Source organism: Martes martes (assembly GCF_963455335.1).
Source record: "Martes martes genome assembly, chromosome: 9".
In the NCBI taxonomy this organism is placed as follows: domain Eukaryota; kingdom Metazoa; phylum Chordata; class Mammalia; order Carnivora; family Mustelidae; genus Martes; species Martes martes.
Genome location: NC_137896.1, coordinates 37,409,454 through 37,422,512, shown reverse-complemented (window position 1 = coordinate 37,422,512; position 13,059 = coordinate 37,409,454). Strand labels below are relative to the sequence as shown.

Here is a 13,059-nt window from a genome sequence, read left to right as displayed (position 1 = left end):
CTTGAAGCCTTCCATTGACAGCCCATGAAGCACATGTTCCTGTGGGTTCCCAAGGGCTGCTCTACTGCCAATGTCAAACGTAACATGGCTGTCTGCTCAAAAGAAGCAGCCTGACACCTATCTTTGGACTAAATTGATTTTCAGCATGAATTTTTACACTAAAATACACCAGGAAGCTGATTTGGTGATTTCTTCATTTTTAGAAATGAAACTAAAACTTGGGGAGTGGGGGGAGGCAGAACCTCAAAGACCCCTAACTAAAAAAAAAAATTCTCTCCTAGGATAATTGATATGATTTAAAAATTATAGTCTTTCCAGAAAAATGTGGCTGCTGGTGCCTTCTTGGGGCTTCTGTGGAACAAAGTCTTTATGAGGTATGCCTCATAGAAGACCCAAAACCACATACTGTAAACTGGGTTTTGCTTGGCTCCATGTCCATTAGGTCTCAACATCCTCATTTATTCTCCCCACCAATTTTATATCACTGGGTGGTAAACTCACCATATTCTGGCTGCTCTTTGGTTTCAAAAGTCCGGTGGCCTGGGGCTGGACGGTCCCACCCCCTGGGGGGGTTGAGGAAGTTGCTGTCATCTGAGGTACTCTCGTACTTATAGTCTTGGTCCCCGCTGTTGGCCCTCGTCAAGGACAAGGACCTCTGCCACCAGGCCCTCCAGTCAGGGGATGGGACTGACCAGCTGGGTTTATTCTCTGGATGCTGATCTTTATCTGCTTCAGAGTCAGGACCATCCACCACCTCTATGGTGACCTGAAGAATTCAGAACAGGCCAGAGTCAATGAGGAGTCTATAGCCTCCAAACTAGGTACCCTCGGAAGAAAGTCTAGGAGAGCAGAGGGAAATGATGGATGCATCTCTCATGGAGGAATGCTGAGACTACATGGTGATACAGGATGGAAAACACCCAGAGATGGCCCAATGGGCCCCATGACCAAATAGGACTGATGTACATGGGCCTCAGGCTGGAAGGATACTGGGGTTCCTGATATACCGTTGACTACATAGCTGGGAAGTCTTTAATCCAAGAAGTAAACATGTACTATATGTGTCCCTGAAGTAACACAAGAGTAATTATAATAAAACCAAACACTTATTGAGCACTAAGTCTGTACCAGGCACTGTTGTAAATGGTCTACATATATTAATTTATTTAATCCTCATAACAACTGCATAAAGTTGGTACTGTTGATTGGCCCCTATGGTTGACTATCTACAAAGATGGCCCCAGTAATTCATCCCATCCTTGCAGGTGTGTGCTACATCTCCCATTAAGAGGGGATTTCCTCTCTCTTTCATTCTGGTCCGGTCTTGTGACATACTTTGTCCAGTAGAATATGGTAGGAGTGACACCATGACAAGTCTTATGAGGTCTTATAGCTTCTATTCTCATTCTCTCGGAATGTTCCTACCACTAGAGGTAAGGAAGCCTTACACATAGAGACCAGGTGAAGAGAGAGGCCACCTGGTGGAGAACTGAGGTACCTCAGGCAAGTGGCCAGCTCCACGGCCCCAGTCATGTGAGCTGGGACCACCTTGGATGCTTTAGCCCAGCTGGGTTACCACAGCCAATGCCATGTGGACCAGAGACCAGCTCTACTGGTGGAGCCCTGTTCAAATTCCTAACCTCCACGACCGTGAGCAATCCAATGGTCATGGCTTCAAGCTGTTAAGTTTTGGTAGCTAGGCAGCAACAGGTTAGCTTTTCACAGAGAAGTGAACAATCTGCTTAAGGTCACACAGCTGGTGAGTGGCAGATGTGGATAGTCTAGCCCCAGAGCCCAAGCTCTTAACAACTCTGCCACACTGCCTCTCAAAAAGTCACAGAGATACCATCCCCTCGTGCGAGCAAGGGCCACAGGGGCTAATGGGGGCTGGCTGCCACCACATGTGTGGAGTGTGAGCACAAGGTCCTCAAGGTCCACAGCTGTGACTTTCACTTATCCCATATCCGGACCCTGTGAGCAGGCTCCTCAACCGACCCTCAGGGTCAGAACAGAGAATTCCAAAGCCAAGGTTAGAACTTGCTCTCGGATTTACAGAGCCTCGTTTTGAAGTCACGGGGCTGGAAGAATGCAGTTTCTTGGCTCTGAGAGACAATCAACGTCGAGAAACTTGTTTAAAAAATATAATAAGAGACTCACTGGGTTCCTTTGGCCATCACATAGCCCTTGCAACACCCCCTGGATGAGTTGTGTGCAAATGAATCAGAAACACGTGCTCTGAGTAATCAGCGCAAGCTGTACTGGGCAGATGTGTTTCCAGTTTCGCCCTAAGCCGACATCTGAGAGAGTTGCTGGGATGCTCCGCCAAGTTGCACCAGGCTGTGCCCATCCCTGAGACCAACAGCCCCTTCCTTGTGGGCTAGGAACAGGGAGACTGGAATTCTCCTTGCTTTGACCAATGCTGGACCTGGCTGTGGCCTTGTGTGGTCCATATGCAAGGTCAAGAGTACTGCCATCTGTCCCGGAGAGTCCTCAGGCTGCAGCCAGCCACGTGAATCTTTTTTCTGGTGTGGGATGCCTAGAAGGGCATCCCTGGCTTTATTCCCCCCCACCACAATTCTCCCCTCCTGTAAGCATCCTTTGCGAATTTATAAATAATCACGGAACTTTCAGTAATCTTTCAAAAAGGAGAAAAAGGAATCATAGGTCTTGATTCACTGCCATTTGTTGGAATGGCTGGTTGCTGGAGAGTGGCTGGGACCCAAAGGGAGCTCTGGAAGGACAAGTGTTGCAGGAGTGTGCAGCTGGGTGGTGACAGGGCAATACTGAGCCTTTGGAGACATAATCTTTCTCCTCCGCAGTCCGATCTCCCTCTGCCTACAGACAGAACAACTGAGCGGCAGCAACCGTCTGTAAGGCTATTAAGGGTCTCGGAGGCGAGACGCTGCCAAAAGCCAGGCAAGCCTGCAATTATGGTAATGAAATCAGTCTCTGGGTAGAAGATAAGGGGAACATGCCCAGCAGTTTTGGTATTCCATTTGTATTCAGACTGGAGTCAAAGGGATTGCCTAAGCAAGACGTGCCCTACAATTTCTCCAAGCCGGGAACAAAAACAATTTCATGTTTTAAGCTATTACCGTCAATACGATTTCTTTTTCCAAAACCGTTGCTCGGATCCAAACAAAATAAACTTGTTGCCTGGCCAGGCAAGGAGTAGCAAAATACGAATTTACTCCAAAAACTATATCGATGACTAAATCTCAACAGCTTAGAGGTTTTTTTTTCCCCTTTAATTTCTGGCCACTGCCTCAATTGAATTAAACACAAAACAAAACAAAACCCGCCAAAAACAAAAAAACACACAAACCTTAGAATTCTCCCTTCCCTACAATTAATAATGTGGAAATCTTATACTGATATCAAAAGAAGAACTCTAATCCTGAACCTGAAGTTTTATAGGCATCCAATTAAAGAAACTTAATGAGCACGATCAGTGGCTTCTCAGGGGGCGGGGATTAGTTTTATATGTCCTGTTGCTCTCATTCTGTTTACATGTTCGTTAGCATCAAAGAATGTGTTGATAAAGATGCCTTAAACAATAATCGATGTGATGAGCTGAAGGTGTGGGAGTGAATTCAGCAGATTTCCAAGCCGATAAGGATGCTAGACCTTACCATCTTTTCTCTTCCTTCATACACATAAGTAAAGTGTCTTAGCATATTTATTTCTTCTGGACTTTTCCATACTATGAATCAAGACAGCACAAGCAAGAGAATGCTTTCAAAAGACCCAAGTCCAACTTCTGGCAGGATCTTGTCAGTGCTCTCCACCCCCCCCCAAAAAAAGAGAGAGAGAGAGGTCCAAAATAGGTGCCAATTTGGGGAATTCTGTCCAAAATTGGGAAATGAGGATAAGATCCTACAAAGTGTTACTAGCTTCCTTCCTTCTCTTGATAGTTAAGACATTTCTTAGAAACAAACTCTACACTTAATCTGAAAAGTCTACCAGTTAATCAACTAATGACTCTGAGAAAACAGAAGTCTTGACCTTCTCAGCTCAGGAGAATCTTCTAGAATCTTTTAGCTTGGTCCTCTAAGCCTCGACAGCTATGGTGACTAGGTAGGCATGGGTCAGTATTTCCCAGACAGGAAAGTGGGCCCTAAGGTGAAGTGATTTCCTCAGGAGCACAGAGCATCCAGGGACAAGAAAACAACCTCCAGTGAAAGGCCAAGATTACGCTCCCCTCTCCTTCCTTGACAACTGCTGCAGAAAGATAATCCCCTCCTCTCAGACTCACTGATGCCCCAGAAACAACTATGGCAACCCAGTTGATGGAGGTTAGTGCTCTGGGACTCGCAGCGTGCTGGCCCAGACATTCTTGCTTGTTCTCCACAAGTTATATTTGAATTTCAGACACAGAAACCGGCGTGGAGAATTACATTCCTGAGGTGAAGAGAGCAAGGAAGGCACAGAGCCGCCCCAACACAAGTTCTTGTGATTCCCCATTATTTTTTTACACACGTTTCCTCTGTCATCTCAATCCATGGTCATCACCAACCTGCACCTACTCGTTTGGGGATGCTTCCCATATACCTGTCCCTCGTGCTAGGGGCTTCACATGGATGCTCTTGCTTCATCCTCACCACAATCCCCGCTTCTGTGCAGTATTGTAGGACAGAGGTACTCATGCATAGTATTACCATCCCCATTTTACAGACAAGGAAACTGAGGCATAGAGAGGTCCAGTAACCTTCAGGAAGCTGTCTATCATGGCCAAGCCCTCGGGGCACCTGATCCCAAGTGCAGGTCAGTGGGCTCTGTTGCTCATATTCTGGACAATACACCCCCATAAGAATCTCCACCATACAGGCTTGTCCCCAGAGGTGTGTGGGGTCATGTTTTGGGCACAGAGACTCCCTGGTTCTTGGTTGGTCAAAGTCGCCATTCTGAAAGTATTTTAGACAGAAAGGAGGAAGGGAATAAAAAGTACAAGCACATACATTTGTAGCCCTGGGGCCAACCCATCTGATTGTATCTTGTGGCCCTCCAGAGGCTGGCGGCGTGTAAATAAGTCTGCACGCGGGGAAAAAAAAGACCTCTAGGTGACTATTTTAAGTCTCCCTCAGTGGGAAAAGAAGAAATCAGTATATTGGTTGAAATGAATCCCGATCTCAGCTCGATCCAGGAAAGAAATAATTGGTTGTGAACAGCTACTGTGGTAACGAATTGATGGAGAAAGCCTAATAATGAGTTTATTTTAGAGACTTTTGTCTTTGTTATCTGACCATCAGCTGCAGACCGAAAACCCAGCCAACAAGACTCAAGTTCGAGTCTAACTTTTCCTGGGAGAATTTCCTTTCTTTCCTGAATGACTGATTTATTTATTTTTAACAAAATCCTACTTCTACTATTGTTTCAATAGTAGAGGCTATTGAGGCTGTTTCTTTCTAATTTGTGCCTTGTTGTCTTCTTCCTACTCACTTCCACAGGCCTAAGCGGGTCCTGCCTGGCTTAGAGAGGAGGGGGTTTTAAAAAAGCCCCCCAAACCTGGGCTTTTTAAAGGACTTCCCTCCCCCAAAGTTAAGAGGTCCAAGAGGGAGGTGACCCCTTGCACGGGCTTGGCAGTGTCACTTTGGAAAGGTGTGGGTTATTTGGCGGGAGGGACAGCAGACCCCAGGCCCAGAGCGTGGGAAACTCTTTCAGACACTGGAGGGGATGGGGGGGGATGTTCAGAGAGAAGGTATTAAATTCCCGTTCAGCTCCCCAGCTTCAGTGAAGGACAGCTAGGTGGGGGCAAGGGGCAGGTTGCCAGGGGAGGTGGGGAGACAAGGCCAGGGGCCCTGGCAGCGGAAGCCCCGTCACCTGTCTTCACTCTGCTCCCCAGGGAGAGAAAAAGCTTTGACGGCCCTGGGGGATCACTGGAGCTGTCTGCTTGGCTGAACCGCCCCGTGTCAAACCAGTGCATTTCAACAAAAGAGCAGTGCTGTAAGGAAGGGGTAAGGGCTGCCAAAACAGAACCCATCACCCCCTTTTAGAAAGCACCTCATCTTTTAAAGGACCACCAGGGAACTGGTTTACTCAAGTGCAGTGGTGCATGGGGCTGCGGCGGCCAGTGCTGTGTGTGTGTGTGTGTGTGTGTGTGTGTATGTGAGCATGTGTTCTTGTGTACGCACGCTCACACACACTCACACACTGGCCTAGGCTGCGGCTCTCAGGGAGAGCAGCTGCTTCCTTCTTTCTCTGAACATCTTTCCAAGTGACCGTTGTGGTCTTGCAGAAAGAGAAGGCCAGAAACACAGCTCAATTTTCTTTTCTTTAGGGCCAACAGGTCATAAGATCAATAAAACCTAGGCTGCTCCTGCCCCTCTCAATGGCCTGCGGGAGGCTAAACAGCCATGGGGGTTGTGCAGAGCAGGAGTGGAGTGGCTTGTCTAGACAGTGGGCAGAAAGGTGGTTGCACCTTAGACTTCATGGGCTTTGCACGATATTCTGATATTTGCAGCTATGGGGAAATCTATGCTCTTGGGAGCTATGGGGATCTTTGTTGTCCAAAGGCCAACTCAGGAAAGGAATGAGGACATCCAGGAGCACCCCTGTTCTCTTCCCGCCCTGTGCTCCAAGGTCTCCCTTTCTGAACCTGTACCTGAAGGCGAACTTTTGGTTCCCGTGCTAGGCGGGTGAGGTGGGGTGGTGGTTAGGCAGAGTGAGAACAAAGCACTGACTGTTACTTTGCCCCTGTTGTAAGTCCATGTAAACATGTCTCAGAGGGGATACGGCAAAAAATTTCCACCTGTACCATCTCCGCAGTCATGCCTTACCTGACAGTGCACAGGGAAGCTACTTCGGTAAAAGTCCAAGAGGCTCTGCCAGACTCTCGTGTGGGACCTTCTCATAACTCACCTCCATTTATTTTCTGCCCTTTTGGCTCATTCTAGTTCTCTCCATATCCACCAACTCCAATAGCCCCTTGCCCTCAGGAAGCCAGGTGGAATTGTTCCAGAGTGTTCTTTACTTCCCATCCGGCTAAACCACACAGATGAGGATGATTTAAAATGGCCTATAACCCTGGGTGCTCTACTGACCTCATGCACAGATTGATCCATGGTGTGGGCTATAGAAGGCTTAGCACTTTATGGGTGCCCTGCCCTTTTTGGGAAAGGAATCTGGGTTTCTCAGGTCTGAGGATCTCAACCACTGTTCTTCCCTGACACTTAGGTCTATGTTTTAAAAAGGCCCAAATGAGGTCTGGGGACTCCTAGGCTCACGGATTTATCTGGGAGAGAGACAGGGAATTCTGAGAAATTCTGCTCCAAATTTGGTTCTTAGGTAGAGCCCCGTGGACTTAGCAACTTTCCAATGAGAGGACACTTTCTGCAACCTTCAGTTCCCCTGCATCCTGGCATTTTCTTGTAACTTTACATAAGAAATTCCTTTTTTTTTTTTTAAAGGTTGTATTTATTTATTTGACAGTTAGAGAGAGAGAGAACACAAGCAAGGGGAGCAACAGACAGAAGGAGAGGGAGAAGCAGGCTCCCCGCAGGCAGAAAGCCTCATGCGGGACTCGATCCCAGAACCCTGGGATCATGACCTGAGCTGAAGGCAGATGCTTAACTGACTGAGCCACCCAGGAGTCCCTACATTCTTAAATCTACTACTTTAATAGCTCAATACTCAGCATTAAATCCCACAGTGACATTTCCCACCTGTGGGGGAAAAACGTGAGCCACAGCAAGCTTAAAATTGCTTTGGACAGGGGCGCCTGGGTGGCTCGGTGGGTTAAAGCCTCTGCCTTCAGCTCAGGTCATGATCCCAGCGTCCTGGGATCGAGCCCCACATCAGGCTCTCTGCTCTGCAGGGAGCCTGCTTCCCCCTCTCTCTCTGCCTGCCTCTCTGCCTACTTGTGATTTCTGTCTGTCAAATAAATAAGTAAAATCTTAAAAAAAAAAAAAAAATTGCTTTGGACATGGCCTAAGCTCCCTTGGAGTGAAGGTGGCCTGGTCCCGAAACCATAGAATTTATAAACAAGGGGGGAAAAAATCACTTCCTGCAGGTAAAGGCCCAATGGGGAGCACAGTCGAATAACAGTAAGGAGAGGTCTGCACCTTTTTTTGCCAGTCCGCACCTCCCCCAAGTGGATCCTTTGTTCTTTAGCAGAGAGCCATGTAACCACTTCCTGGAGAGAAAACAGTGGAGTGGAAGGCCTGTTTTTCCAATTAATCAATTAGAACAATGCAAGACTCCCTGGAAATGTTAACAGGTGCATGCAGTGATTTCTGAGCAAGGGTCGTCAAAAAGTGACCTCTGAAACATTTTTCATATCTAGACCCTTACCAGTATCCTGTTCTATTTCTTCCTGTCTATTCAGACCTGTTCACAATGGAACAGAGCATTTTTCCCTCCTCTGTCTCCATGTTCCCTTTGGCAGTGTCTTGGGTGGTAGCCGGGACCTTCACACCTATGTCATTTTCTGGATGGAGAAGGTCATACATTTCTTACTTTCTCATAACCCTAACACAGCATTTTATACACAGTAGGGGCTGGTCAACATTCTAACTGGGGTGTATTCTCAGTGACATTTGTTAGCAGCTATGACACTGGCGCGATGAGCAGAACTCTGACCAAGGAAATCTGATCTGGAAGCTGTCATGCAGAGAATGTTAGTCTTGAGAGAGGGAGAGTTAACTTAATTAAGGATCAACTGCTCTGAGGTCAGGTTCAGGAACTTTTGGCCTTGTAAGCCAATTGGAATTTGAAGCAGAGAGGAAGAATACGAAAATGCTGCCTTTCCCCAAATGCAAAGAATGGAGAACAAAGTTCAAGGTGGACAGGAGCTACAATAGAGATGAGACTGCCTTGTTAACTAGTCCCCTTCCTTGGCTATCATGGGCATCATCTCCGGGAAGACACAGAGGGAAGTACAAGCAAAATTCAAAATCAGGAATTTGTCTGTGAAACATGGATTGGTAGGGTGAGTGTTCTCAGGACCCCAGGAGCCTAGATTTGAGCTTTAACCACCATTTACTAGCCATGTATCCTTGGGCAAACCAGATAGGAACTTCTTAAGTGCCTGTTGCCTTACTGATTATGGAAAAGAGGATGTGTGCTTCATCTCCTTCATGAGGGTATTTGGAGTCAAACCAGATCAACATTTGCTTTGTAAAGCATGTCTATTTCAGCATAGAGGAGGGTTGTTATTTTTAATCCCAGGTACCCTTTTCCCTAACCACCTATTTCCTTCAGCTCCATCCCAGCCCATCTTAGCAGTACAGATTCATGTCTCCCCTAGCTACTTCTGTTCTCACCTCCCTTCCTCTCACTCAACTTTTTGAATCAGACCTTTACATTTTAGAGCAACTGAAGTGTTGTCACCTCCTGAAGGAGTTGCTGGTGTCCAGGGCAAGCTAAGAGAGATTTGAGAGTGTGCCTTCCCCAGTACCTTTGAAATCATACTGTGCTTCGCCGAGTGAGCTTCCATGTTAAATTGACCCTTTACTACAGCTACCCTATTTTGTTCATTTCAGGGCAGATAATTTTGTTTTGTTTGGGCATTTCAACATCTCTGAGAGCAGGATGTATTGTAATCATTGCCGTGTCATACTTGAATTATCAGTGTTTTCTTTCTTTAGTCATACGTCAAATAATGGTGCATCTCCCAATGAAGGCTGTCACACAGATGCAATAAAACACTGGTCCTGCAGAGATAATCTGATCGTTAACCAGATTCATAAGGGGTTAAGAATAAAACTGCGGTAAGGCAGTGGTTGCTTTGGCATCAGATCAGGACACAAAGAGATAGGTTGTTTCATTTTCTTCCACCTTTCAACACTGAAGCATTACCTGGATATTTGGATTCTGCCCATTGATGTCAGCTTTGGAAAGATCTGGAAAGTTTGGGAGATCAAGGAGAAAGGATCTGGGGCCATCTCTTTGCAGTGAAGGGTGCCCAGGCTCTTGCCGGAATCGCTGTCTGGGGAAGGGTTGGTGTGCAGCCTGGTGGTCCAGATGTTCCCCGCCTGCTTCTTTGGAGAAAGGAAAGCTGGTTTCTGATGCAGAGTCACTTTCCATGTGGAGGTTATTCTAAAACAAATAAACAAGCAAAGGAACAAATAAATAGGAGGCACGTGATTTGAGAATACCCCCTCCCTTAACAGTCCATTAAATTCAAGAGCAAAGACAATGCTAGTGGCTGGAATTAAACCAGGATGGTATTCCCAATTCATCTTCACTTCCCTTGGTTTAATTACTCCATCTTCAAAAAACCAAATCATCAGGGAACTTTTCCCAGCCTGCTGCTCTGGAATTTTCTGAGAGCTAAAGTGTTATGGGATATTTATTAAACATTGAAGCACATCAACACAAAAGTGCTATTTTGAAGGAGAATAGGTATTCATTCAGAACTGGGATCAGAGGATGATTTCCTTCTCAGAGCTTCAATTAATTAATCACTCTGGCATTAGTTGCAGCCCCCATGTCCAGAGTTTGTTTCTTTGGTGCAGGTCATAGAACAAAAGATCTGACCAAACTGGATAAAATGTTTGAGCCAAATCATTGACTATAACCAACCAACCATCCATCCATCCATCCATCCATCCATCCATCGAGTCAACAAGTGTCAACCACATTCTAGGCATAGGAGATAGAGCCACGGACAAGACCTGGGCCCTATTCTCTTAATATTTACAACTAATTGAGGGAACAAAATAATAAATATGACAAAATCAGATCAGAAAGTGGTGACCGGTAAGAAGAAAGAACATGATGGAGAATGGCAATGGACAACCTTAGACAGGTTGCTGGGAAAACCTCTTTGGGAAGGCAGGACCTGAACACCTGCTGCAACGGGGGGAGGAACATTTTCACAGAAGAAACAGTAAGTAAGACAGTCCTGAGCTGGGGATGAACTTGGTCCCTTCGTGGGATGGAAAGAAGACCAGTGAGACCAGTACGGAGTGAAGGAGGGAAGATAGCATGTGATGAAGGAAAAGACGGGGATAGCCAAAGAAAGAGTGACAAGAAGGCATTTTGAAATTTAATGCCTTTATTCTGAAAAGAAAAGTTCAAGTCTGTTGTTTTTCCTAGCTAGTAAAAAATGTCTCTATTTAGTTGTCATTTAGGGAAAATTTTTGTAGTGATTGAAGCGTGTAGAAGCTGCTGGACTTCTTTCCCAAACCAGCCCTTCTCCTCCTCTTGTTCTCCCTGGACCTCTCATTGGAGGTTTCCTCCATCCCTTCAGGGATGGCATTTTCATGTTTACTGGTGAAGGGAGATGTAGAGATAGAATTTCACCAGCGTTCGGGTCAGTGGTTAATGCTCTTGTTATTCTTGGGCATGTTTCGGGGTTTCGGAGTGTATATTCTAGCACACTGTCTCCACATGCACTCCCTGCCCCCACCGCGGTGCTTTTGACCCAGCCAAAGGGTTACATCTAGTATCAAAACACTCCTGACTCCAAGTACCAAAGGTCAAGAACGGCCAGAGAATGAAACACATGTAGCAGATAAATATCTTCTTAGTTAATCTGAAGGCATGGATCTTTCCTATATCCTTTCAACAGAAATGTTGAGGAATAAAAGTGCTGGTGCAGAGACCACCTTGATGAAGATGCCAAGAGGGCAAGGGACCACGAGTCTGCACACCAACCCTTCCTCAGACAGCGATTCCGGCAAGAGGTTGGGGCACCCTTCCCGGCAAGTGCAAGACAAAGATAGCCTGTCTGCTCTCTCCTCTTTAAAACATGCAGTTAGAGAGTTACACAGCGGGGAGAAGATGAACGTTCGTTATCGTGTTTTTGCTTGCCCTCGGTTTTTGCTAAAGAAATGTGGCCAAGGGCAGTGTCTTTGTTCACCTTTCCAGCCACCTCTCTGCCATGGTTTTTGTCTCCTGGCACATCCTCGTAAAGGGAGTTGCCCTGGCATTCCCTGGGCATTGCTCAACACAGTGAGGGCCAAATGTATTATGCTGAGACTGAGCCCAGCACATGGAAAGAGGAGGTGGGTAGGGGAGGAGATCAGGGGAAGGAGAGAGAGAGAGAAAGGAACATGCTAAATCTTCTCTCAACATAAGAGTTCTGTCTATCATAGTCCAAGGGGAGAGGGCTGAAGGCAATTGTTCTCTTCTTCTTCTTGCTGGATCCCCAACCCTAAAACATCTCCAGCAGCATTAGTGAGCATAGTTGGATTCTCATGGAGAATTTCTTGCAGAGAATTTGTGAGTGCAACTCTCAGAAGGGGACCAAGGCTTGCTTGCCAATTGCTTCAGGGATTTCCTGCAAATCCAACCCTAACTTCGTTGTAGTAACTGGGACACAATGCTTAACTGGGTTAAAAATGGAGCTCTCCTTCCTTTACCTGTGATGACATCAACTTTCTACTCTTAAAACTCACATTTTAGGAGAAGAGATAGGAAATGTTATTTGGCATTTTGTTTAGATGGCTGAAAAACCAAAGACAATCTGATTGGTTTCTTGGTCTGACTCTGGAATTTCTCAGTAGGAGATTGACCACCACGGAGTGATCCTGGCTTAGCCATGAACCAAGAAAACTCATTAAACTCTCTGTGGCTCAACAATCCTCCATGTAAAACAGCAGATAATAAGAAGAGTCCCATGTTGTCCCAGCAGGGTGGTCAAGACAACTCAGTTGGGTTGTCTCTACACATGAAAAAAAAAGAGAGAGAGAAGTGTAGAGTTAGGGCAATCGGCTGGTCAGCTCAGGCCACAAGCTGCTCTGCCGGGAATAGACTGGGGCTAAAGTATGTTTTGGCTTGAGTTCTGCACACAATTGTGGCATTTCTCCATCTTTTCCCAACCCCCCCCCCACCCATGTCCCAAACAAGCTTTGGGTTCATAAAGCATTTGGAAGATGGGAAGTAATAAAGAAACACTAATCACAATCTCTGAATATCTGAATTCCTCTTGCATCTTTATCAAAACATATTTAACTGGAAACCTTGGCTCCCTGCAGTGGCATGGCCCCAAATTTCCAGAAACTGGACACCCTAGGATAGGGGAAGGATCTCTTACAACGTCTCATATAAAATGAAACTCCACTTTATTCAATCAATAACAAGATATGGGAGTAGCCATTATTTTGAAATCTCGAT

The 13,059-nt window shown here is 46.1% G+C and overlaps 1 protein-coding gene across 2 annotated transcripts in view; it reads right to left on the bottom strand.

Moving 5' to 3' along the window:
- The window catches only part of ISM1 (isthmin 1), a 73,785-nt gene that overhangs the window by 17,428 nt on the left and 43,298 nt on the right, over positions 1-13,059 (bottom strand). For both annotated transcript variants that reach the window (XM_080813383.1, XM_080813384.1), the window contains exons 2-3: positions 9,796-10,035; positions 502-766 (exon numbers count right to left, since the gene is read on the bottom strand). In XM_080813383.1, the coding sequence (XP_080669509.1) occupies positions 502-766; positions 9,796-10,035 (505 nt within the window). The remainder of the gene's footprint in view (positions 1-501; positions 767-9,795; positions 10,036-13,059) is intronic.